Source organism: Eretmochelys imbricata, chromosome 3 (genome assembly GCF_965152235.1).
Source record: "Eretmochelys imbricata isolate rEreImb1 chromosome 3, rEreImb1.hap1, whole genome shotgun sequence".
Lineage (NCBI taxonomy): Eukaryota > Metazoa > Chordata > Testudines > Cheloniidae > Eretmochelys > Eretmochelys imbricata.
The window spans coordinates 120,929,215-120,956,934 of record NC_135574.1 but is presented as its reverse complement, the minus strand read 5'-3'; the positions used below and the strand labels follow the sequence as shown (position 1 = coordinate 120,956,934).

General features: G+C 40.8%; 1 protein-coding gene across 2 annotated transcripts in view; it reads left to right on the top strand.

The window, feature by feature from the left end:
* WTAP (WT1 associated protein) overlaps window positions 1–11,614 on the top strand; it is a 36,520-nt gene extending 24,906 nt beyond the window's left edge. Inside the window, exons 6-8 of one of the 2 annotated variants that reach the window (XM_077813293.1) lie at window positions 2,867–3,045; window positions 7,999–8,153; window positions 10,388–11,614. In XM_077813293.1, coding sequence (XP_077669419.1) covers window positions 2,867–3,045; window positions 7,999–8,153; window positions 10,388–10,971 — 918 coding nt within the window. In that variant the 3' untranslated portion in view covers window positions 10,972–11,614. Of the gene's footprint in view, window positions 1–2,866; window positions 3,046–6,438; window positions 7,058–7,998; window positions 8,154–10,387 lie in introns of those variants that run through there. The other variant, XM_077813294.1, reaches the window with a different exon arrangement.
* The last annotated feature ends 16,106 nt before the right edge of the window (window positions 11,615–27,720 follow it).

Genomic DNA, 27,720 nt, shown 5'->3' with positions numbered 1-27,720 from the left:
ACTCTGCTTCTTGACCCCTTCTCCGGGCCCCTGCGGAGCGTCTTGGTTTTCTTGTCTTGGTTCTGCCGCAGGATTCCCCTACTACCTCTCTGGATGTCTGACCCCTTCCAGGAGCTCACCAATAGGAGTTAACTCTATGGGAAAGCTCTGCTCTAACCACAAGCAGCCCCAAACTACTGGGCTTCCCATGCAGGCGTGTCCCATCTCCTTTACAGCATCTCTCCCTGTAGTGCATTCTCAGTTGTATTTAAGAAGTCCTTCCTGATTCTCTGCAGCTGGGTCACTAATTAAGTTGCCATATCACCATCAGCTGAGGTCACAGACAGGACTGAGCCTGGTTTTCCTTAAAGAGACAGCCATCCTGTGACAATTCCGTGAGGTTTACTTGGAATGTCATTAAATTGTTTGCAGATAGGACACACATAACTAAAGAAGATTCTCATACAGAAACTTTTTTCATATTTTTAAGATGGAAATGTATTTTAACTTCAGGATGTCAAAAAATACAAATTGCAGCTTAATTTGTCCCTTTAAAAAACCCATTTACATGTTTGGAACACGTCCTTTATGAATCTCCTTTTTTGGGGGATGGTTAAAAGGATGGAATATCCACCTCTAAGTGGAGATACAGAAAAGATATAATGTAAGATATATACCCTTGAGTATGAGGGCTTTTTTTAAAAAAAAATTAATTAAAAAAAATTGGAGAGGCTGGCTAGTTAGTTTGTTTTTGTTGTGTTTTTTGTTTTGTTTTGTTTTGTTTTTTTTTTTTACTCTTTCATATTTGATTTTGCAATGCAGTCTTTGAGGAAGCTTGGTATATGTTTTAAATGATGATGGTAGAAACCTGTTTTGTAACATTGGAAGTGAAGTATTTTCATAAATAAAGTACTGGCAGCATTATATAAGAGAGTGGAGCAAACCTAAGAGAAAAATGGGATGAATGGGGTTTTGTAAACTAACAAAATAAGTTAGTGAGGTCTCACTGTTTAGTGGAAAGATGAAGTCCATTAAATAACTATAGAATGTTTCACTATGTAAAATGATTACCTAATCGACATAGTATAGTTGGTAAAAATACAAAATGACACCACATGGCATTCTTTAACTTTTGACCGCTTAACTTTGCAACCATAACGTTTTTAGTGTAGTTTTGTCTGTGATATGTTTTATATAGAGGGGAATATATAATAAACCTGTTCTTGGAAAGCATCTTTGAAAAAAGGCTTTGTAATTGGTTGACAAGTTGAAGTTTGTTTGAAAGATCTTCTGTAAACGATTAAAACAAAATGAGTATTCTAGTTTAAGATATCCACTGTTTCACTTGGACTTCAAGTTGCATAATTAAAATAAAATCTAATCAATCAGAGTTTAGACTGGTTTCAGGGACTAAACCTGCCCCTGGGTCTTCGCTGCTGTTTTCAGTGGTGGTGGTCTTTCAGTCAGATTTTTGTTGTTGAAAGACTCACTCAAATAACATAAACTGACTATACAAAGAGAACAGTCAAGCTAACTGGACATGCAGTTCTGTCAAATGCACAAAATAGAAAAATATTTGTGTTTTTTTTAGTTTATCACGTATACAAAGCAGCCTCAATCCTGCAGGCAGATCCTTGTGCCTGGTGCAGAGCTTCTTTGACGTAAGTGAAACTTTACTTAGGTACAAGGATTTGCCAGTGCATATCTACCTACAGGATTGGGGTGTATAAGTGATCACAGCAGCTAAAAATCAAACAAATGTAATTTTTAAAGTTGATGTTTCTTTCAGCCTGTGAAATTCTTAATTTACTTCGTTGTAATGGAAACATGAGAGAGGTTTAGGAAGCATATTAAACTGAATTTAGTATAAACCGATTCTGCCTGTGCTAAGGGGATGTAATTTTAACAAATATATGGATTTAGAATTCAGATACTTCTGTTTAGCACCCCTTTTAAAGTAAAGTATATAAAGACATGGTTTTTAAGTTAAAAGAATTCACACTTCCAAAAATGCATTTGAATGAATCCTATTTAAATATGGTAACAGTAGTTCTATAAGTAATTCATGTGCTAAAAGAAAATAGGTAAATTAAAAGTAAATATAAATTTTTCTTTTCATTTCATTACTGGATTGCAGATTCTGCAAGAGAACCTAAATCCAAACAAAAACCCTTTTTTTGTTGAAGTATAGCTTAAATTTAATTTAAAACAAGATAATGAAGTTTCATACTCTGTAACAAAACACAGATTTTCAACCTTAGCTTCCTGATTATTCTTAAATAAGAATACCGCAAATAATACAAACCAGCATCAAAGGTGCCTGTTTTGTGGTCTTCATAAACACATCAGGATTTTAGACAAACAATTTGGAAATAGTAAGAACCACTATTTATTTGTCAACATTAATGTCATCACTCTGATTTGGTCTACATTACAGCTATATGGAAACTAGTCAATTTCTAATTTGACTTTGGGAAAACTCTGGTTTTGATACTCTTCCTACTTGTAGTCACCTTTCAGAAGAATGCAAACAATCGAAAAGTAGAGTATTATAGTAGCCTAAATGCTATTCTTATTATGCAAACCTAAATTGAGGTGGTATGAAGAATTAAGTAGATTTGGGAGAGAGAAGCAAAATTTGTAGCCTTTAAATTTAAAGTAAACTGAGCCATATTTTTTTCTATTCTGGGGTCATTTTCCTACTAATTTATACTTTAGTTGATACTGCTGTCTGCCTGTGAATTTAACAGTTACAATATGGAAGGAAAATGAGCTTCTTTTAACTCCATCAGCAGAATAATGTGGCTTCTTTTAACTGTCCATTCTGAAATCATTGACACTTTTTAAATTATAAACAGTAACAATTTGTTTCTCTTATTTTATGCAGAATCAGATTCAGTACCTCAAGCAAGTCCAGCAGCCTAGTGTTGCCCAACTGAGATCAACAATGGTGGACCCAGCCATCAACTTGTTTTTCCTAAAAATGAAAGGTGAACTGGAACAGACTAAAGACAAACTGGAACAAGCCCAAAATGAACTGAGTGCCTGGAAATTTACGCCTGATAGGTAAACAAAACAAATACTCCCCAGTCAAGACTACCCTGACAGTCTCACTGCGAGAATGCTATGGTGGGACAGCCAAGTACTCGTTTCCACACCAAGACTCAGACGTTTTGAGCCAAAAAGCCACATTCTTATACTGTCCAGCTTGTAATGCTTAATGTAAAACTTACCAGATGAACCTTGTGTTTCAGCTTTTTTCTCCCCCTTTGCTTCAGAGGCCTGATGGCGTCGGACTATTCTGAAGAAGTGGCTGCCTCTGAAAAAAAAATTTCTTTTCTAGAACATGTAGACACGTGCAAAGTGGTTCTATTTGAAGAAATAGAGGGAGAAACAGAAGGCTTAAGTCTGTGGCACACTGTGTCTACAGACAGTTTGGAGGAGAGAGAACCTAGAGATTTTAAATCATGAATTGAACATGTAAAATTCCAGTAAAATGTAAAAATGGAATATGCTTCGCTCTTAACCTTGAGCCTAGTGACTTAGAGACACTGTAAGTCAGTTTTGCCAATAAGACTGGACTTCCTGCTTGTTCACTGAACTGCTGGGTCAAAACTCAATGAGGTGAATTTTGCATTAAAGAGTTTATTTGCTAACCAGCTTTAAATAGCCACAAGAGAGTGCTATTTCATATTGCATCAGTGGTAGTGTACACTTCTGACTGTTTAGCATTTGGGCTATATAGCATTTCACTGAGCCTTAAGTCAATATGATTTTAAATAATGGATTGTTCTCTGGATGGTTGATGATACTGTGGACTCAAAAATAGGACTGTATAAAATACAGGTACTATCTAATTGCAGGTTTTAAATTGTTTGAAGCAATATATTTGATCACAACTAGAGTGTATGATTAGGAAAACTAGTTGTGATAAGTATTTCACTGCATGGAAACATGCAGAAATGAGAATTTTTTTCAAACGTCTATTCTGAGAACTGATCTCAAATGCTTCATATATAAGGCACACATAATGGCAACTGTCTTCAGTGTTGGTATGGGGTATTTTTTGTTTCATTGTATGCCTGTTTTTGTATTGCACTTCTATATAATATGTGCCTTGAAAGAGTTGTTAATATAGAGCTTAAGGAACACGACGGTAATACTATTGTACTGTGAAACTTTTGGGGTAATGAACGAGAATGTTACCTTTAAGATGTCTCGTTCTCTGAAAAGAGAGGGAAGACCATATTCTTAAAAAAATTTAAACGCATGCATTCTTCTGGCTGGAATCAATTAAGGAGCTTTGCTACTCTATTGATGCCTTTTTGTAATGTTGTCCCAAGTTATTTGCAAGAATATGGGACAGCTCAGAGTGCATGTTTTGAGATGTGTAAGTGTGCAGAGAAATGTGAAATTATGTGGACTGGTATAGTGCTCATGTATTGTTAGCTGATTAGTTTGTCAGAACATTAATGTTCTAAATATACAGTCGGGCACTATTTCATGACTCCGTCCAACACTGTGGAAAGTTCACTGTAACCAAATCATTTTAAAAAAACAAACCAAAACCCCAAATCCACCAGGTTCCATTTTATAAAAGGTAATGTATTCTAACTGCTTATTGTTCAAAATGCAATTTTCATTAAGATCATTTAAATTTTAATTCAACTCACTTAAAGTATCTTAAACTGTTGTGCTTCACATAATTAATGTGGGCAAGAAAGAGTAGTGCGCTTTTGTGTAGTGTTACCTAAGCGGTGGATTTACATCAAAAGAAAACCTTCAAAATTTTAATTTTTTTAAAAAATTATACATATATTGAATCTATTTTGCTGTGACAGTATTATTTAAGGTTTTAGTGATCTAGCATCAAAACAAAGGTAAGACTTGCATTAGTGAACAATTGTGTTAATGTGTTACCAAGTAATTTGAAAGTACTGTTTACTATAATATGCAGTCAAAAAAACCAGCCATGCTGATTTCTTGGTAATTTGAAGTTTATAAATCAGTTAATTTATTTAGATAAAGGATGCAAAACTGTCCTTTGGAGCAAATTGTGTTGTGTGACACTGAGGTGACAAATGTGTTTCTTACCACTTTGTCTTAATTTCAAGCAGAAGTATTTAAAATCTTGTTTTGCTAATTTTTATATAGTCTTTGAGGGGGGGAGGTTATGTTGTGTTTAAAAGTAAGTGATAAAAGAACTGAACAATATTCCCTAATTCAAATTCTGTGTAATCTGAGTCTAATCATGGTGCAAGTATATGAATACATATTAGATACATGCAGGAAATAGAATGCAAGGAATCAACAATTTATTTTTAGTCTGTTTGTTTGTTTGTTTGTTTCAATATTTAAGGAACTCTTTTTTATTTGTCATTGGGTTCATGATTTTATTTTCATTGGTAAAGAGATGAGTCAGACTGCTCAAGCTATAAAGGGTTTGTAGAAATTTTTATTGTTTCACTAGGAACGGTTTCCCATTTTCGTCCTGTCCTTCTGTATAACCACTTTTATTTTATGGCACCTCATCTCATATTTGAAAGAGTTGATGATCTCCTTCAAAATCTTTAATTGTTCTGAACTAACCCGACACACGTCTGCTCCAATTCCATTGCAAGCCCAAGTTTAGCATCAAGCCTGGGACTTCATTGTAGTAGATGCATACAGCATTATACTTGCTGACAGATGTTTAGAGGGGGAAAGAAGTGAGTGGTTTTATTAAGCCATTTAAATCACCATTTAAACATTCAGTACATAATACGCATTTTTGTTTAAATAAAACGTCGGCGGAAACTTCACTTATAGAAAACTTACTGTTACAAATGTTAGTCTTTTGAAATTTAACCCCTTCCATTTTTACAGGTTTCATAGTATGTGTTCGCACATAAATTTGGTAAACATACAGTTGCAAAACCTGGTTCTGTGACTTTAATTAGAGTTATTCTAAGATTTACTGCCTTTGATATTCTTGCATGTATTATCTTGATTACATACTTCAACATGCAAGGTAGGTTTGTTCAAACTCAGTAGTGCAAAGTGTTTAGACAAAGTAAAGTTTAGAAAAGTAAATTGCATTATAGGTAACTGTGCAAATTCCTATACGGGTAATAAAAGCAAAAGGTTTGTTGTGGCAGGAACAGACATGGTGAAGAAATAGCAGGCATTCTAGAATGGTGCAAAGCTTCTGAAGTTGTTAATGGTGCATACTAATACATGCAACAGTTGGCAGTGACTGTTGTGAAGACATTACATGATTATCTATAGTGGTAGTAAATACAGAATAAAAGCTTACCAGTAGCAGGAACTTGGAAATGGCTAAATCATTGCCTGTCTGCCTAAAAGCTTTTGCAATATCTGTCACATTGGTTAAGTCCAAAGTGGTCCTAGTTTACACAGAATAAATAAGCATCCTGTAGAAAATTTTTATCTTAAATTGTATTACTTGTATTGTATTAGGTCAGCACAACTCTAAGCTTCAAGAACTTGGCATTGGACATCACATCAAGATAAAGAACAGGTTGCTGTATTAAGCACATTTGCAGGCTTCCAGGACTTTACACAGCCAGATTCCTTCTGGAGCAGCCCCTCTGAAAGATGTGGGAGAGTCAGTTGGAAGACTTTAAATGGACAGAGTTGGCAGAACTATTAAAAATCTGAAGTGTTAAAAGCTTGAATGCTTAAACAGTTAATTGAGAGATGATTTGAAGTGACTTTTGGCTGGGCACCAGTTTTGCTGGGGAGAGCTGTGGTCTGAAGCACACTAGCAATATTTTTTTACCTTTTTAATATGCAAAATTTCATTCTGCCCTTGTAACTTTATTATACAGTCTCAAGCTGACCTCCTCAGGCTTGTTACCTAATACAAGTCCTGAAGTTCAATCACAAACCCATTAATTCTGTTTTTCCAGGGCTTTCATTTCCTGTGGAAAAAGAGGACTGCTTCATTATATATGTTGCTAAACCTCAAAGAAGGCAAAATATTTGTGGTTACTTTCCAAACTTTGGCAGACCAACAGTGTTAGAGGGCTTTAGCTATCAACTTTATTTTGTGATGAAATAAATATTATTGCCTATATATTAATTTGCATACTAGTTCCTATAATGCTCTACATTGCAGTTTTAACATGAAGATTTAAGATGTGTATGTTCCTGATTTTGCAAAAAGCAGAATATCAAATCTGCTTTTTCCCCATGAAATACTTTTTGGTCTGGTGTTTCTTGGCTTGTGATCACCAGGCACTCTTAAAGGTACACTGTCAACTTTGAAATCTGGTTAAACTTAAAAAAACAAACAAACAAAAAAAAAAAAACACTACTTGCTCCTGAATCCCCCTGCTGCCTTGTATTTTTCAGCTCCATTTTCTCTTATCTCCCCTCACACTCTGTGAAAAACACAAAGGAGGAGCTGACTGTAGCTATTGGGGAAACAACGAAGCAATGTATATAATATAGTCAAAAGTACGAAACTGGAAAAATATAAATATTTAATCATTCAGGTACGTTAAGTAAGAAGTTTTCATGCTGATCAAAAAAACCCATTAAATTCAATATTCTTCAAACCTGACAGTGTAAATAAATAAATAAATAAATAAAGCTGACTAGCTAGTAAAATATTTAGTACGTAAAGTGAAGGAGCACTTTTAATGTTTGTAACTCACTGTCTGATTACCAGGCACATAGTTAACCTTTTTTTTTCTTCCTTTGAGAATGGACAAATGCCAAATTGTGTCTTGATAGTCCAGATGTCAGTAATCAAAAACATTGTGGCCATTCATATTTACAGTAATAGAATTTGCCTTTCGCTTTTATGGAACGGCGACAGAAGATCAACAGACATTGGAACAGCACGTGGTAACTATAGGGAGACTTTCTGCTATGACAATTACCTTGAGGCACAATGTTCCTTAAATTGTGACATGCAGAAATCGCATCTCCTATCTCTGTTATAATTGTAATTGAGGAAGATTACAGAAGGTTTTATCTTCATTTTGTGATAGATGGCTCTTTCCTTTGCAGCCAAACAGGCAAAAAGTTAATGGCGAAGTGTCGAATGCTTATCCAGGAGAATCAAGAGCTTGGAAGGCAGCTGTCCCAAGGACGCATTGCACAGCTTGAGGCAGAGCTGGCTTTACAGAAGAAATATAGTGAGGAACTAAAAAGCAGTCAGGATGGTAAGGGCTTTTTTAAGAAAATGGAAATTGCCTTGCATTTGCCCTGGCTTAATTATTTAATCTACTGGTCATGTGGATATTGTAAATTATCCTGTTACTGAGCAGGAGACACTTCCCCCCCCCCCCCCCTTTCCCAGAATCAAAGGGACAGTGTCAGGTTAAACATAATGTGTAAATTCTTATCTGTGGTGCTGGTTGCCTTAGTTTACTAAAACAAAATATTTAAGGGTAACTTCGCTGTTTACACTGGGGTCAGAGTCACTTTAAGGTGGAGAATGAAACTGTTTAACTTTTTGGGTCTGAACACAATATTCTGCACTCCTTGGACAGCAAAAGCTGCTGAACTGTTAAATCTAAAACTCTTACTTTTTATTAATTGGATGTTTTATAGTCTCACTTCATTTGCTAAAAACAGGCTTTTAATAATACCTAAAATCAGTAGAAATGTTCACAAATCTTTTTACATTTCAGTGACTATTTTTTACACAAATGTTCTGCAATATTCACAATCGAAATATTGCAGCATTTGTTAGTGCCTCTGAACCTGCAAGTGAAATTACCTGTGAACTGACTGACTTTCACCTAGCTGAAATGGAGGAAAAAATCCTAGACTACTAAATTTCCAGCCTTAAAGGTTCAGAGTTTGTAACATAGGTCAGGAAATTTTTCTTCTAAATTTATTGTCTGAGTGGCCCTAAACAGACTTCTTTATAAAATATTTTTAAAAGAAAGTTGGGAGTTAAGTCTGACACTGTCCCTGAAACCAGTTGCGGAAAAGAAAAGCTAGAAGTTCAACAGGACTATGCAGGTTTTATTTGACTTTACAACCTGTAGCTGGTTAATGGTTTGTGACATGATGCACTTATTTTTGAAGATAGGATTATCTGCTTCCTTTGTGAGGAAGCTCATTGTAGAATGCCTAGAAGAATTAGGGAAAATAGTTCTTACAATTGTGACATCAATTTGCAGTATGTTACTGGAATAAAGACTACTTTTTCAGTTCCCTAAATTAATGCATTAAATCACCCAAGTGACTTTTTCCTTCTAAATTTATCAAGTTGGTAATTGAAACAAAGGAAGCGAATGTTCTTTCAAAAACTGCCTCTGCAGGTATCTGCTCTTGAACATGATGCAGTGTTACAAGCTTCAGAATGATTTAAAAGCAACCACTGGGGGTATGAACGCACACTCCCTGCAGAACCAAATGTTTTAAGTGAGGTTCTAAAAGGCCTGAGACTGTAACCAGCTCACAATTCTGTTCTCTTCCACCCATGACCATTCATTTTCTTTTTTTAGTTTCCTTTATAGCTGCAAATAATATGAGTTAGAGTTCTGAAAAGTCCATCTTCTCGAGATACTTTGTTTATAAAACATCAAAATAAAGTAATATAGATTGCATGTTTTGCTTTGTCATCGTAGAGTTAATGTGCAGTTTAATGTAAAAAGTGACCAAAAATTGCATTGTGGGATTCCATATTTCTCTTATTGACTCCTGGTCAAACTTGCTCAGTTAGCCAATACAATTTTTTCTTTCCCTGACTCCCGGTATTGCAACCTCAATCCAGGCTATGAGAGGCGAGCTGTTTTTTTTTCTTTTGTTATACATCCAAACTAAAAATTCTACAGTTGCAACTTGGTTAACAAATCTGTTAATGGTGCACAAGTCAGACTGGAATCCATCTCTCTCCTGTTGTACTTGTTATGCAAGGCTGAAAGGAGGAAAAGTAATTAAATCACTTATTGTTAGTAAACTAATGATTCTGAATTATTCTGATACCTACAAGTAGCCCATATGTTGCATCAGAATGTGCTTTGTCACTACCTTTTTTTTTTTTTTAAAACGATAGCTGCTATAGTATTGTACCTGGAAGTGAAGTTCACTTGCAGTATATTTCCTACTAATACTTTTGAGTTCAGCTATTTCCCAGCACGTATTTCTACACCGTCCCTTTGTCCAAGAGTGGATTTTTCCATACACCCCTCCACCCTCACCCAATAGCTGTGTTTGAAAAAGTATGCAGATGGCAGTTTGGAATTTAGGATTTCCTCCATACAAAACATTGCAACATCACACATTTTGCAGATGCAACAGCTGAAAATACAGACCTCTAGGAACTTTAGCATACGAACCTTTAGTAATAACTCTATCTGCTCAGGATTCTTTTATGTACTGTTTTAGGGTCCAGGTATGTGAGCTATTAAGTGTGTGCTCCAAATGTGTTTTCTCTATATAGAATTGAATGACTTCATCATCCAGCTTGATGAGGAGGTAGAGGGTATGCAGAGTACCATTCTAGTTCTCCAGCAGCAGTTGAAGGAGACTCGCCAGCAGTTGGCTCAGTTCCAGCAGCAGCAGTCCCAGGCCTCAGCCCCAGGTACCAGCAGGACTCCATCTTCTGAGCCTACAGACCAGGGAGAGGCCATGGGTAAAGACTGCAGCCGTCTGGCTAACGGACCGAGCAATGGCAGCTCTTCCCATCAGAGGACGTCTGGGCCTGGATTTTATAGGGAGGGTAGTGGCACGGAAGATGACTTCCCAGCGTCTCCAGGGAATGGTAATAAGCTCTCCAACCACTCTGAAGATAGAACAGTCAGAGGAGGTTGTAGCTACATAAACCAACTAAGTACTGGGTATGAAAGTGTAGACTCTCCCACTGGCAGTGAAAACTCACTCACTCACCACTCAAATGACACAGACTCCAATCATGATCCTCAAGAAGAGAAAACAGTGAGCATGAAAGGTAACAGAACTGTGGGTTCTCGTCATGTTCAGAATGGTTTGGACTCCAATGTAAATGTCCAGGGTTCAGTTTTGTAACATTTTTTTCTGCAACACTTTTATACAGTGTCATTTAAATTGGGAGAGGATACTGTCCAGAAACCGTTTAAATTAGTGCATACTTGTCACAGTTTTGCCTTTTTGTGGTTTTTTTGCTTCAATACCTCTGCCACTTTGGAAATTTTAACAGTTAATTACGTTGAATGTTGCTAAAAGGACATTTGTGTAGGCTCAAGTTATTTTTATATGAGTTAATGTGAAGTTGAAAATGGAAATTATTTCCACAAAGTATAACATAAATGATGTCTGTACAAATCTGTGTATATCTAGAACCTGTGCTGTGTAAGGGCATTCTTACTCATATTGTTATATTTACACCACATTCAAAATTTGTCATATTAGCTGTGGGTTTATGACTGCCAAGTTTGCCCAGTACAGTAGTTTTATCACTAAAAGATGGACTTGTTGAAGGAGTCCTGTAGTAGTTCCAGTGTTAATTACAGTTTTTTTCCACCATACATCTGTGCATTTCTCCTTAGGTGACCGAATGTTTAAGAAGTTTGTGTGCATAGTTACTCAGTTTTTAAGAACTGTTGTATCTTGTTTATGCATATTGCTCTGTGACTCCAATATTATCTTACCTGTACTGACCAAACCTAAATAAAGACTTTTAATAATGTAATTTATTTTAGTCTGCATTGGTTTCATGTGATGTATTTGTATACAATGCATTTTTATTGTACATGTTTTCTGTTGGATTATTTGCCCACTACCAATCTACATAGTAAAAAATCATGCTGAAGACCTCAAGTTTGAGACATGTGACATTTTTCTTTTTAATAAATAAAAATAAGTTCTTGTAGTTTAATTTCAGGTTGGCTTGGTGGCTACGGGTGCTTACCTTGTAAATTGTTTTTGTTATCACCAAATGAAGAAGTGACAGTACCATGTGTGAAGAATTGATATTGCAGGCTTCATGGTGTCATAAATCTGATCCATAGCGAGGTATAAATGTCTTGTGTGTAAATTCACAAGGAATTAAACTATAAAAGCTGAAGAAATTAAGTTATTCCTGGTTTCGTTATGATTAACTTAACCTTAATCTTGAGTTAAAGCAAATCTGAAACTGCTTAAAAATAGATCACACTTTATATTGTCAGATAAATGTGTTTTTAGTTACAAGTTCTTCAGCACCTGAGTTTCTGGTGACACACAATATGCTTTACCAATTTAAAGGTGGCAGTATGAAAACAAGGAGATTACTTTATAAAAATGGCACTTTTATAAACACAACTATATGGCTAAAGCCCTGTGGCACTCATCTGGTGGGTTTAGGGTTAAGTTAAAGTTAAGTACCATACTTTTAAAATTGCTTTAATTTCACCTTTAACTAGAAATGCATTGACACTAGATAACTTATCAGTCTGTTACTTGAAGGTTTTATGCTGCTTGTGCATAGCGGAGGCAAAAAAGAGATACTGCTGCCAACTTTGCAGCCTGCTTGTGGAAGCACTTGCACTTCTGTTGCTGCAAAGCAGTACTTGTAAGCCATGTAGATTTTTGGAAACCATCTTTTAACTAATTGCTATTAAAAGAAACTCTACAATCCATTTTACTAAATTCTTATAAGAATAAATGTTTTGATATTTTGTTTGGTACTGTAATCTAGAGAAGAATGTGGAGTCCATGGTATACTAAAGGTGTCTACAATAGCAATATCAAAAGATGAGGGGATGGACATAACATGCTATGAAACAAAACCATGGACGTAATAAACTGCAGGAGTCATGTTAGACATCAACATGAAATATAGCCGATCTCAATAAATGAGTTAAAAGGAGTTTCAGATACACTATTGAATCCAAGGCACTTCTGTGGTTTGATAGGCAATTTTTTCTCACTTGTATCTGCATATTTCACAGCAACTAGGGAAACTACAGGTGAATGATAAAATTGACTCTGCACAGTGCCATCAAATGTTCAGAGTAAATACATGAAAAATACCTTTTCCTTTAATCTTCAAATTACAATAATATGCTGTTTTTTAATTGATTTTCAAATGTGATTTTTTTTTTAAATTGACTTCCTTATGTAGTTATCTGCCTTGCAAAATAAGGCAGTCTGATTTTGAATATTAAAAGCATTGTTTCATTTAAATTGCCTGTTTACATTTTAAATCTTTTTAATATAAAATGACTTTTTTTCCCATTGTAATGGTATGTTTTAAAATTAACTTTATTAAAAAGAGTGGAGTAGTTTGACAGTATTTAGGCACTCTCTCCATTCTAAAGCAGATCATACTAATTTTTATAAAACTTGTACATTGCATTAGTAAACAAACTTTCTATGCCAAGGGTAAACCAATTGCTGTTCAAATACCTGTTAAAACTATTTCCCTCTCTATTCTCCACTTGCTATGTTAATTGTGTTCCAATAGCCAGAGTTTAAAAAAAAAATTAGTGTATAAATCTGAGCAGTTCTGCAATCCTTATGTTGGTTAATGGGATAAAAGTTTGATCTGTTTTGCAAAATGGCTTGCTTATTGGGACATATTTGTCAGAATGCAGCACAACTGGGAGGAAATAAAGCAATGTAAAAAAACTGGCTAAACAGTTTGAATATTAAGTATGTGTGGATATATAAATGGTCATAACTACCAAATGTAATGAATTAATCAACATACAAGTGAAGTCTGCATCTTAAGATGCAGACATGTAATCTCACTGCATTTGTCATAAATGTTGGGGGTGAAATCTTAGCCCCACTCAAGTCAATGGCAAAACTCCCATTGACTTCTGTGAGGTCCATATTTCACTCTAGATGTTGGAGTATACAACTACTTTTATTCTGCATCCTTGGATTGCCAAACAGTATAACTGGCTCAGATCGAGCCATATGACACATTGGTATGCTGTCCTAGCAGTCCTAAACTGGCAACCTCTTAGGTGCTATGGTACGACACATCCTAAGTAATGGGGTTACAAAACAAAAGAGTAATTTGTCAAATTATGCACATGATACAATTTAAGGTCCCTATATGTGCCCTTCAATTGGATTTTCTGACATGATGCTTCATGTAGCATTCCTAGCAGAAGCCAAATCTAACATGCTGGCTTATAAATTGCTTGATGTATTTGTGGCTTAACTGACATCTAGATTCTGCAGAATCTGAAATCTTTCACTTCATTTAAAAACAAACTAACTCATGTTGGCTAACAGAACCTTCTGATGTGATCTACACTTGAGGCAGTTTGTTTGATTCTGCAAATAACCTTAAGAGTGTAGAGGTGTGAGCGCTCTTGCTTATGGCTGCTAGTGGGCTTTACAGTTAACTCTCCAATAACACAAATGTCAGACTACTTAATATCTGATTATTTTAGCTGATAAAGGAAAAGGTTTTGGAATGAAGCAGTGGTGGGGAGGGAATGAATGGGAGTTGGAATTTGAGTAGGTGCATGGAAGAAAATGCAGAGGGGAAAACATAAAGCCTGAAAAGATCAGTAACAAAGAACAGAAATAGCAGGTTCAACATAACTGAATGTTGCATTCAGTATTGCTGTGAACATACAGAAATCATATTCCTGATCACTTGAAGGGTCAGTTTTTTCCAGTTCACTAAGGCCACTTGGTGTTGCTATAAATAATAGAATCAGAAATGTAATGCTGGAATGGACCTTGAAGACCTCTAGTCTTTTCCCCTGTGCTGAGGCAGGATTAAGAACACTTAGACCAGGGGTTCTTAAACTGGGGGTCGTGACCCCTCAGGGGGGTCACAAGGTTATTACAGGGGCGGTTGTGAGCTGTCAGCTTCTATCCCCAATTGCTTCCAGCATTTATAATAGTGTTAAATACAAAAAAAAAAAAAAAGTTTATAAGAGGGGTTGCACTTTATAGGTTTGCTATGTGAAAGGGGTAACCAATACAAAAGTTTGAGGAAACACTGACTTAAACCATCCCTGACAGGTGTTTGTTTAAACCTGGCATTCTCAGACTTTTTTTGTGGGAACCCCTTTTGAAAATATTTCAGGCTGTGATGACCCTCATACCATGCCACCATTACTTCTGCACTGCTGCTGGCGGCAGCGCTGCTTCGGAGCAGGACACCCAGCCAACGGCCACCACTCTGTGGCTCTCCAGCTCTGAAGGCAGTGCAGAAGTAAGGGTGGCAATACTGTGATCCCCTTCTAACATATGGTTTTGTGATCCCTCTTTTGGGTGAATACCCCGTTCTTAAAAACCTCCAATAATGGAGATTCAACAACCTCCCTGGGCTTCCTTTTCCAGTCCTTAACCCTCTGTAGTTAAAAAGTATTTTCTGATATCTAACCTAAAACCCCTATGCTGCAAATTAAATGGAATTCTACTACTCCTGCCTTCAGGGGACATGAACAATTGATCACTAATTACTTTTTACATGTTTGAAGATGTAACATGTCTTCTCTCTCCCCTGCCATCTAAACTCAATGTCCAATTTCAATTTTTATCTGTACATCATGCTTTCTAGTCCTTTTATCACTTTTGTTGCTCTCCCGTGGATTTTTGCCAATTCATCTCTCTCAAAGTGCACTGCCCAAAATTAGGAACAATACTCCAGTTGAGGTCTCACTCCTGCTGAGTACAGAAGAACTACTTCCACCATTTACATATGACACTCCTGTTAATGCATCCCAGGATGACATTTGCCTTTTTTGCAGCAGCATCACACTGACATATTTAATTTGTGACCCACTCTACCCCCACAAATCATTTTCTGCAGTACCGCTTAACCAGTTCTTTCCCATTTTTCATTTGCTATGCAGTGCAAAATAGGTGTAAATCAGCTGATGCCTCAGAGAGGAAAATCCCTGCTGGTGTGGAGACCATATTGACTTTACATCTTATATCAGCCTCCATCTACATTGGTACTAGGGGGTGAGGCATAACTCAGCTCTGCTACACCCAATCCTCTATTGGCATACGGGACTTAGGCAAGTTCAGAGTACAACCATTCCTCCTCTAACTTGCCTGGCAACTGAGGCTCTGAAGGGCTGCAACTGGCTCCCTTTGGCTACTACCTCCATGATGTTCAAGTACAGCTCAGCCATAGTGGAGAATGGAGATGTGACGGGTTAGATCACAGAAACCCCCCTGGGAACTGCCACCTGATGTGCCAAGACTACTACTGTCCCTGCTTTCCTGCCCAGTCAGCTTAGGACTTCAGTGCTCTGCCTGGTTTGAGCCAGACCCAGGTCTGAACCACATCCCCTAACAGCTGTAGGCTTAACTGAAAGCAGCTTATACAGGGTAAACTCATAAATTGTTCACCCTCTATTAACACTAATAGAGAGAGATGCACAGTTGTTTGCCTCCCCCCTCCCTCCCCCTAAAGAATCCCCCTCCAGCCTAAGAGGGGAATCCACAGGACCTGGAAACCAAAGTAGTACGGGGGACAACTAATGAAATAACAGGGACAGGAGTGTGGTCAAAGGGTCAAACGAAGGGAACCAGATGGGGACACCGAGCAGAGAACCCCGGACAGCGCCCACTGCTCCTCAAAGGCGTCAAGGGAGTCAGTGGACATTGCCACAGGCAGAAGCCATTGCCCACGTGGTATCCTGAATGTCTCCAGGAAGACTTCTTATGTGGATTGGAGCATTCCAAGATGCATTGTTCCTTAAGTGCTTCTTGATTGGGCACTTAACTTTGCAAATTCCTTTCTCCAGGAACTGACCAAATGCTCTACTAAAGTTATTTAGAAATCAAACCAGTACATGGCCAATATTCATAACTTTGAATAAAAAATGATACATGCATACAAGTAGGATTAATAGATTCAGTAAATCATAACCTTTGCATAGATATGTTACAAGGCATATGTAGCATAGAACATATTCCAGTTATGTCATATATATTCATAAGCATATTTCCATAAAGCCTTATGAGGGGCACCGTCACAGAGACCAACATCTATATCCCTCTCCAAACCTCATTTACTCTTGATTTAATCTAGTCCAGTATTTCTCATCTGGTGGACTGCGTGGCACTGAAAAAAATATATTACAAACTAAAAGCAAAGAATCTTGCACCCTGCTCCTGTGCACATCCTTACCCTCCTTCAAGGTAAGTATGCTTTGTCAACCTCTTGGAATACTCACACACATAGGGTTACCATTGATATATTTTGTTCTTTTATAGTAAACATAAGGGCATGGGGGGAAAATGTGTGTTGAAAAAGGGGCCACCAAACTAAAAAGGTTTAGAAACAGTGGTCTAGTTCAAGCACTGGAGCTAGATGTAGAAATTACTTTTTGAAGTTCTATGTCCTGTGCTATACCCAAAAGGTGAGACTAGATTATCAAAATTGTTCCTTCTGACTGTAAAATCTGTGAAGAGCCTACCGAATCTAAGAAATTCAACACTACCAACGTAAGACAGACTTTGAGACAAACCAAACTAATAGAAATTTAGAAATCAATTCTCCCTCTCCCCTTGATTTTTTTTAAAAGATAACTTACCAATAAATAAATACAAAACCACTAAAAAAAAGGGCAAGGCTATCTCTTTAGGTAGGTATTTATGTGGCCCCCATCACTTTATCTGATTATTTTGTGCCAAACATGCTTCACGATCGTTCAGTATGACCCTATATTTACAGCATTAATATTAAATGGAATAAATTGGAATGTCAGGTAACATTCCTATGGGTGCTCCACTGCAGATGCTCATGTGCCTTTGATTGGAGATTTTCATAGCAATGCCTGTGTGGCCTGCACTTTCACTCCAGCCGTCCTTTTGCCCTGTACAGAGGATATATAAAGCTGTGTAGATGAACTGCCCAGAGTTCCTTCTCAATCACCCACCTGAGACAGAGCATCTAGTGTACCACTTAGCTTATACCTTAACCATACATTCTTAGGGTATGTCTACACTATGAAATTAGGTTGATTTTATAGAAGTCGATTTTTAGAAATCGATTTTATACAGTCGATTGCATATGTCCACACTAAGTGCATGAAGTTGGCGGAGTGCACCCTCACTACCGTGGCTAGCATCGACTTACGGAGCGGTGCACTGTGGGTAACTATCCCGCAGTCTCTGCCACCCATTGGAATTCTGGGTTAAGCTCCCAATGCCTGATGGGACAAAAACATTGTCACAGGTGGTTTTGGGTACATGTCATCAGTCACTCCTCCCTCTGTGACAGCAACGGCAGACAATCGTTTCGTGCCTTTTTCCCATGCAGACACCATACCACAGCAAGCATGGAGCCCGCTCAGCTCAGCTCAGCTCAGCTCAGCGTCACCACTGCTCTTGTCAGCAGATAGTGCAGTATGACTGCTAACTGTCATCATCCACCGCTTCCGCTGCAACTCTGCTCTCCTGCTCTCCTGGTGCCATGAATCCACCTCGCAGGTCCTCTTGTCATTCTATATACATATCTATTCTCGTGGCATCCGTCGTCATCCACCGCTTCTGCTGCAACTCTGCTCTCCTGCAGACGCCATACCACGGCAAGCATGGAGCCCGCTCAGCTCACCGCTGCTGTTGTGAGCATTGTAAACACCTCACGCATTATCCTGGAGTAGATGCAGAACCGGGCTAAGAGACGCCAGCACGAGGATGATTTTGATGAGGACATAGACAAAGACGTTCATGACAGCACGGGCTGTGGCAACTGGGACATCACGGTGGCAATGGGGCTGGTTGATACAGTGGAACGCTGATTCTGGGCCCGGAAAACAAGCACAGACTGGTGGGACTGCACAGTATTACAGGTATGGGATGATTCACAGTGGTTGCGAAATTTTTGAATGTGTAAGGCCACTTTCCTGGAACTCTGTGAGTTGCTTTCCCATGCCCTGAAGCACAGGAATACCAAGATGAGAGCTGTCCTGACAGTTGAGAAGTGAGTGGCGATAGCCCTGTGGAAGCTTGCTACACCAGACTGCTACCAGTCAGTCGGGAATCAATTTGGAGTGGGCAAATCTACTGTGGGGGCTGCTGTGATCCAAGTAGCCAATGTAATCACTAATGTTCTATTATCAAAGGTAGTGACTCTGGGAAATGTGCAGGTCATAGTGGATGGCTTTGCTGCAATGGGTTTCCCTAACTGTGGTGGGGCGACAGACGGAATGCATATCCCTATCTTGGCACCCGACCATCTTGCCAACCAGTACATAAACTGCAAGGGGTACTTCTCAATGGTGCTGCAAGCACTGGTGGATCACAAGGGATGTTTCACCGATATCAACATGGGATGGCTGGGAAAGGTGCACGACGTTCTCATCTTTAGGAACTCTGGGCTGTTCGAGCAGCTGCAAAAAGGGACTTACTTCCCAGACCAGATGTTGAAATGCCAATAGTTGGGGATGTTGAAATGCCAATAGTTATCCTTGGGGACCCAGCCTACCCCTTGCTCCCATGGCTCATGAAGCCGTACACAGGCAGCCTGGACAGTAGTAAGGAGCAGTTCAACTACAGGCTGAGCAAGTGCAGAATGGTGGTAGAATATGCCTTTGGAAGTTTAAAAGCTTGCTGGCGCTGTTTGCTGACTAAGTCAGACCTCAGCGCAACCAACATTCCCATTGTTATTGCTGCTTGCTGTGTGCTCCATAATATCTGTGAGAGTAAGGGGTGGACTTTTATGATGGGGTGGGAGGTTGAAGAAAATTGCCTGGCACCCGATTTTGAGCAGCCAGACACCAGGGCAATTGGAAGAGCACAGCAAGGCATGCTGTGCATCAGAGAGGCTTTGAAAACCAGTTTCATGACTGGCCAGGCTTCGCTGTGACAGTTGTGTGTATTTCTCCTTGATGCAAACCCACCCCCTTTGTTGATTTTAATTCCCTGTAAGCCAACCACCCTCCCCCCTTTGAAATAAAGTAACTATTGTTTTGAAAACATGCATTCTTTCTTTATTAATTTTTTAAAAAGGGAGATAACTGACGAAGTAGTCCGGGTGGGGTGGAGTGGGGGAGGAGGGAAGGACAAGGCCACATTGCTTATTGTAGTCACACTACAAATCAAACTGTTTGAATGACAGCCTTCTGTTGCTTGGGCCATCCTCTGGAGTGGAGTGGCTGAGTGCCCAGGGCCTCCCCCCACGTGTTCTTGGGCGTCTGGGTGAGGAGGATATGGAACTTGGGGAGGAGGTCAGGCAATTGTACAATGGATGCAGCGGGGGTCTGTGCTCTTGTTGGCTTTCCTGCAGCTGCACCAGACGCTTCATCATGTCCGTTTGCTCCCCCATTAGCCTTAGCATCGATTCCTGCCTCCGCTTTTTGCTCTCACTTAATGCTTTCCTAGCTCTAATACTGAATGCCTCCATGCATTCAGCTGTGCCCTATCAGTACGGGACGACTGCATGAGCTCGAAAACATGTCATCGCGAGTGCGTTTTTTTCGCCTTCTAATCTGCGATAACCTCAGGGATGGAGATGATAGGGGGAGCCTAGAAACATTTGCACATGGGGGGAGATAAAAAGGGAGAGTAAAATTTAAGATGATACATTTCTGAGAACAAAAGGGAGACTCTTTCACAGTGAATCAAGCACTTCACAGCAGACAGCACATGTGCTTTAGGTACAAGGTCGTATTTTGCCTTTTATATTGAGCGCCTGCTGGTATGGTGACACATTGCACATGGCTAGGCAACAGAATTCGGTTTCCATGCAGCCATGGTAAGGCAAAGGGTACGCGGGGTTGGCTTCTTATGCATAACATGTAGGAATGGTTTCAAACTGCAGCACCATCCTTTCCCATAGCAAGCAATGGGTTGGGTTTCACATTTAAAAGGATGGGCTGCGGTTTTCAGGTGGATGTGCAACACACACCTCCCCTCACCCCACCGCATGGGTATATTCTCCAGGATGATCCCTTTTAGCCAAGCGCAAACAGCCCAGCATGAATGGGGTCCTTTTACTGTTCCCTTTCAAAAATTCCCCTATTTCAACCAGGTGACCATAAATGATATCACTCTCCTGAGGCTAACACAGAAAGATATAGACTGAATGTTGCTTGAATGCGAGCAAAACCCAGGACCATTTGCTGCCATGCTTTGTGCTGCAATGATTCCAGAATACTTTCGGAGGACGTCCAGGAGAGCTTCATGGAGATGTCCCTGGAGGATTCCTGCTCCATCTCCAGACACGTGAACAGACTCTTCCAGTAGCTGTGCTGGCCACGAATGCATTCCAATTCTTCAGGGAAAATCAAACATTAAACACTATTGCTTTTAAACCCTGTACTGTAGTTACAAATATGCACTCACCAGAGGTGCCTTCTCCAGCTTCAGGGTCGGGGATCCCGCCTTCGGAGGGTATTGGCTCCAGGGTGATGAAAAGGTCCTGGCTGCCGGGATGAACGGATTCACCACTTGCCAGCCGCGCATTCTCCTCCTCCTCCTCTTCTTCATCCACAAAACCCTCCTCCCTGTTGCGGGAGACTCCCCCCTTGCAGGTATTCACGGACAGTGGTGGGGTAGTGGTAGGGTCCCTCCTAGAATGGCATGCAGCTGATCATAGAAGCGGCATGCATGGGGCTCTGACCCGGAGTGACTGTTTGCCTCCTTTGTCTTTTGGTAAGCCTGCCTCAGCTCCTTAATTTTCACGTGGCACTGCCTGTTAGGGGGCTTATTCCTTCACCCACTTACTTCCCTGGTCCTTCTCACATGAACAGAGAGCAACAATACCCGAAGTCCAAAGGTGCAAACAATTCAATGTTTATTGGGGTGAACTTCCAGCAAGCATGATTCCAGTTTCCTTCCTTAGTGTCTCCCTTCCCAACTCTGATACCACAGAGCCTTACCTGTGTCCCTGTTCCCATTCCCCCTCCTTAGCAAAACATGACTCCAATTTCCCCATCCCCATTCCCTGTTCCCATTCCCCGCCCTTTCCTGATTGACTGCAGACTATATAGTAAAACTTGAGTACTGCTTAGCTATACCTTAACCTATCATTTTACTGAAATTTAACTAACCAATCCTAACATATTGTAACATGATTATTTAACCAATTATATACCACCATCTTAATTAGTTTACACCCAACAAAATTAATTATACAGCAGACAGGAACAATCACAGAACCAGACAGAGATTATGCAGACAAACAACAGGGAAATGGGGTGATAGAACAACAAAGAAATGAGGATTTCACATCCCAGCTATTGATAAGTGAGTTCTTGCCAGACAGGATGTTATCAAACTAAGTTTCCTTTTACATTTTCTACGCACTTCCCTTTCTCTGGAGGTGATAGGCACTATCAGGACAGGATTGTATTCCTCACAGCCCAACAGCACCTTATCTCAATGTGACTAGTTTGGAATGTGAAGATGTGACCGTTTGCTTCCCAGCTTATGGCTGCCTCTGCTGCTTAGCCAAAGGCCTTAGCCTAAGAACAGGGCCTCAGACTGTCACAGTAAGCGAAGGCCCTTACACCAGCAGAAAGTGATTTTGAGTCTTTCTTTTATACCTTTATAACTAGCTAAGTGATAAGAATACACCTAAATTAGAGTATAGGCCTTTACAGACAGGCCTGAATATCTATATCCAACCACTGCCGTGCGTCCCTGATGTAGCCTCTCTCCAACATGCCCTGTGAGATTTTGGCAAATATATTGGCATTTCTTCTTTTTGATTGGCGTTCTGCCTGCACAGATGCTTCTCCCCATACAGCAATCAGATCCAGTGTCTCCCTTTCGGTCCATGCTGGAGCTCGTTTGCGATCCTGGGGGGACTGCATGGTCACCTGTGCTGCTGAGTTTGCCACACTGACCAAACAGGAAATGAAATTCAAAAGTTCCCGGGGCTTTTCCTGTGTACCTAGCTACTGCATCGGAGTTCAAAGTGCTGTCCAGAGCAGTCACAATGGAGCACTCTGGGATAGCTCCCGGAGGCCAATACCGTCAATTTGTGTCCACACTACCCCAAATTCTACCCAGTGAGGTTGATTTTAGCACTACTCCCCTCGCTGGGGAGGAGTACAGAAGTTGATTTTAAGAGCCCTTTAAGTCAACAGAATGGGGTTGGTTGTGTGCATGCATTCATTTTAAAATCAACCTAACGCGGCTAAATTTGACCTAACCCCATAATGTAGACCAGGCCTTAATGTTAATTTATATTAGTTTTACACCTCTTTGGGTTTAAGGGGTCCCTTCCCCCCGCCCTCCTGCCTGAGGGGCTTTCTCAGGGGCTGCATCGCTGAGGTGTGCAGAGATCCCTGGGATTCAAGCACTGCCTCTCCTGCTGGGGATCAATCTCTGTGATTGACACACTTGGTGCCTTCGCTGTTTGGAAGATACCTACATAGCTTTGAAGTGCAAGATCTGCCCTTTTTTAAAATCACATCTCAAAAAAATAAGAAGATTGTTTTGGCTCATTATGACAGTACCCTGTCAATCTCCATATCCCAGTCCCTAAGATCTTCATAGGAGAAGAGTAAGGCAGACACTGACAAGGCTCTAAATAAGAGGCATTCTAGAACTCCTAATAGACAGCCTCCATCAAAGAGCAGCCGATTACCCTAGAGACTGACCACTTTAGAGACCTCTTGTGTCCCAGTACTGGGAGCTCTTCAGACTTTCAATTCTTCAAAAAAAACCCATGGTGTCAGAAACCAACCCAGGTAGGTTGGGAAGGGATGGTGTGTGTCCCTAGTCTCTGTTTGCCAGAAGCTGGGAATGGGCGACAGGAGATGGTGCACACTTGATTGCCTGTTCTGTTCATTCCCTCTGAAGCACCTGGCATTGGCCACTGTTGGAAGACAGGATACTGGACTAGATGGACCTTTGGTCTGACCCAGTATGGCCGTTCTTATGTACCATCTAAGCATGATTGCTTTATCGAAGCGCCCAAGCACTCTGGCTTTCAGACTACCTTCAGACTCTTCTGTGTCAGTAACCAGATGGTGTCCCAGAAGTCATCAATGTCCTCAGTACCAGTGCCATCTGTTAAACATGTATTGCTGAAACAGCACCCTCAGTACAAACGCCATCTTCTAAAATGGAACCACTGAAGCATTCAGCTCTCTTGGTGCTGACACCAGCTGCTACAAAGCCTCGTATTACCTCGACTCACGTATATCAGGTACCTCAGGAAGTTTGACACCCCAAGGACTTGTATATTTTTGATGCGATAGAATCTCTACTGTTAATGGATTCTGAATAACTAGGTCACCAGACCTGATTTTTTCCTGGTACCACCTGATCTCCAACACCTACCTCAGGACAGACAGCCATCCTCACCATCATTGTCCGCCCCACCCTGGGACTATGTCGAGGATGATTCCTTAGACTCCCAGATTTTGGTACAGGGATCTCCTGTCTATCATTAAAGGGACATTTTCCCTATCACTGTCCCTTGCATGGAAATTCTTAGGGAAAAAAAATTGTATGTCCCTTCTCACTGGCATTACCAACATTGGATGCCCCCTCTTTTGCCTTATGATCCACCTAGGTAGCCATACTGGGACACTTGGGCTGCCTATCATCAGTAGTCCTGAAGATCTAGCTCCTCTTGAGGAGATCACTGAAGGAGATATTCTCCTGCTACATCACTCCTTTCTCAACATCCCCAACCTCAGGAGGAATCTTTTGAGGAGCAAGAGGTTGCAGTGGACAAAGTGATGACTACTGCAGATTAATATTTCATCACTGTTGCCAGGTGAAGTGGTAATGCCTCTCCTTCCCACTTTCTCTTACTGAAATTTTTAAACAGTTTCAGTAACTGATGAAAAACATTGCTGACTCATTACAGATTCTGTTAGAGAAAGTCCATGAGTCACAACATAAACTGTTGGACATTTTGCATACATTTTGCTCTAGTTGTGTGGCTCTACCAGGGAATGATACCTTAGTGAATCCTGCTAAGACCATCTGGCAAACTCTTGCCACCACACCACCCAGACGAAAATGGGCCAATAAATGTATTAGGTTATGGTGAAAAATTTGGAATTCTTGTTTTCACACCCTGTGCCAAATTCTTTAGTTTTGGACAGGTTTCAGAGTAGCAGCCGTGTTAGTCTGTATCCGTAAAAAGAAAAGGAAGACTTGTGGCACTTTAGAGACTAACAAATTTATTTGAGCATAAGCTTTCGTGACCTACAGCTCACTTCATCGGATGTGTCAATGAACATGACAGATGACATCACACAAGGCGGGTGGTGGTGGTCAGGGACTCTCTCCTCAGGGGGACTGAGTCATCTATCTGTCGCCCCGACTGGGAAAACCGAGAAGTCTGCTGCTTGCCAGGAGCTAGGATTCATGATGTGACGGAGAGACTGCTGAGACTCATCAAGCCCTCGGATCGCTACCCCTTCCTGCTTCTCCACGTGGGCACCAATGATATTGCCAAGAATGACCCTGAGCGGATCACTGCAGACGACGTGGCTCTGGGAAGAAGTATAAAGGAGTTTGAGGTGCAAGTGGTGTTCTCGTCCATCCTCCCCGTGGAAGGAAAAGGCCTGGGTAGAGACCGTCGAACCGTGGAAGTCAATGAATGGCTACGCAGGTGGTGTCAGAGAGAAGGCTTTGGATTCTTTGACCATGGGATGGTGTTCCAAGAAGGAGGAGTGCTAGGCAGAGACGGGCTCCACCTAATGAAGAGAGGGAAGAGCATCTTCGCAAGCAGGCTGGCTAACCTAGTGAGGAGGGTTTTAAACTAGGTCCACCGGGGGAAGGAGACCAAAGCCCTGAGGTAAGTGGGGAAGTGGGATACCGGGAGGAAGCACGAGCAGGAGCGCGCGAGAGGGCAGGGCTCCTGCCTCATACTGAGAAAGAGTGACTATCAGCGAGTTATCTCAAGTGCCTATACACAAATGCAAGAAGCTTGGGAAACAAGCAGGGAGAACTGGAATTCCTGGCACAGTCAAGGAATTATGATGTGATTGGAATAACAGAGACTTGGTGGGATAACTCACATGACTGGAGTACTGTCGGGGATGGATATAAACTGTTCATGAAGGACAGGCAGGGCAGAAAAGGTGGGGGAGTTGCACTGTATGTAAGGGAGCAGTATGACTGCTCAGAGCTCAAGTATGAAACTCTAGAAAAACCTGAGTGTCTCTGGATTAAGTTTAGAAGTGTGAGCAACGAGGGTGATGTCGTGGTGGGAGTCTGCTATAGACCACCGGACCAGGGGGATGAGGTGGACGAGGCTTTCTTCTGGCAACTCTCGGAAGTTACTAGATCGCAGGCCCTGGTTCTCAGGGGAGACTTCAACCACCCTGATATCTGCTGGGAGAGCAATACAGCGGTGCACAGAAAATCCAGGAAATTTTTGGAAAGTGTAGGCAACAATTTTCTGGTGCAAGTGCTGGAGGAACCAACTAGGGGCAGAGCTCTTCTTGTCCTGATGCTCACAAACCAGGAATAATTAGTAGGGGAAGCTAAAGTGGATGGGAACCTGGGAGGCAGTGACCATGAGATGGTCGAGTTCAGGATCCTGACACACGGAAGAAAGGAGAGCAGCAGAATACGGACGCTGGACTTTAGAAAAGCAGACTTTGACAACCTCAGGGAACTGATGATCCCCTGGGAGAATAACATGAGGGGGAAAGGAGTCCAGGAGAGCTGGCTGTATTTTAAAGAACCCTTATTGAGATTACAGGGACAGACCATCCCGATGTGTAGAAAGAATAGTAAATATGGCAGGCGACCAGCTTGGTTTAACAGTGAAATCCTTGCTGATCTTAATCACAAAAAAGAAGCTGACAAGAAGTGGAAGATTGGACAAATGACCAGGGAAGAGTATAAAAATATTGCTCGGGCATGCAGGAGTGAAATCAGGAAGGCCAAATCACACCTGGAGTTGCAGCTAGCAAGAGATATCAAGAGTAACAAGAAGGGTTTCTTCAGGTATGTGAGCAACAAGAAGAAAGTCAAGGAAAGTGTGGGCCCCTTACTGAATGAGGGAGGCAACCTAGTGACAGATGATGTGGAAAAAGCAAATGTACTCAATGCTTTTTTTGCCTCTGTCTTCACGAACAAGGTCAGCTCCCAGACTACTGCACTGGGCAGCACAGCATGGGGAGGAGGTGACCAGCCCTCTGTGGAGGAAGAAGTGGTTCAGAACTATTTAGAAAAGCTGGACGAGCACAAGTCCATGGGGCCGGATGCGCTGCATCCGAGACGGCTAAAGGAGTTGGTGGATGTGATTGCAGAGCCATTGGCCATTATCTTTGAAAACTCATGGCGATTGGGGGAGGTCCCGGACGACTGGAAAAAGGCTAATGTAGTGCCCATCTTTAAAAAAGGGAAGAAGGAGAATCCTGGGAGCTACAAGCTTGTCAGCCTCACCTCAATCCCTGGAAAAATCATGGAGCAGGTCCTCAACGAATCAATTCTGAAGCACTTAGAGGAGAGGAAAGTGATCAGGAACAGTCAGCATGGATTCACCAAGGGCAAGTCATGCCTGACTAATCTAATTGCCTTCTATGACAAGATAACTGGCTCTGTGGATGAGGGGAAAGGGGTGGACGTGTTGTTCCTTGACTTTAGCAAAGCTTTTGACATGGTCTCCCACAGGATTCTTGCCAGCAAGTTAAAGAAGTATGGGCTGGATGAATGGACTATAAGGTGGATAGAAAGTTGGCTAGATTGTTGGGCTCAAAGGGTAGTGATCAATGGCTCCATGTCTAGTTGGCAGCCGGTATCAAGTGGAGTGCCCCAAGGGTCGGTCCTCGGGCCAGTTTTGTTCAATATCTTCATTAATGATCTGGAGGATGGTGTGGATTGCACCCTCAGCAAGTTTGCACATGCCACTAAACTGGGAGGAGAGGTAGATATGCTGGAGGGTAGGGATAGGATAGAGAG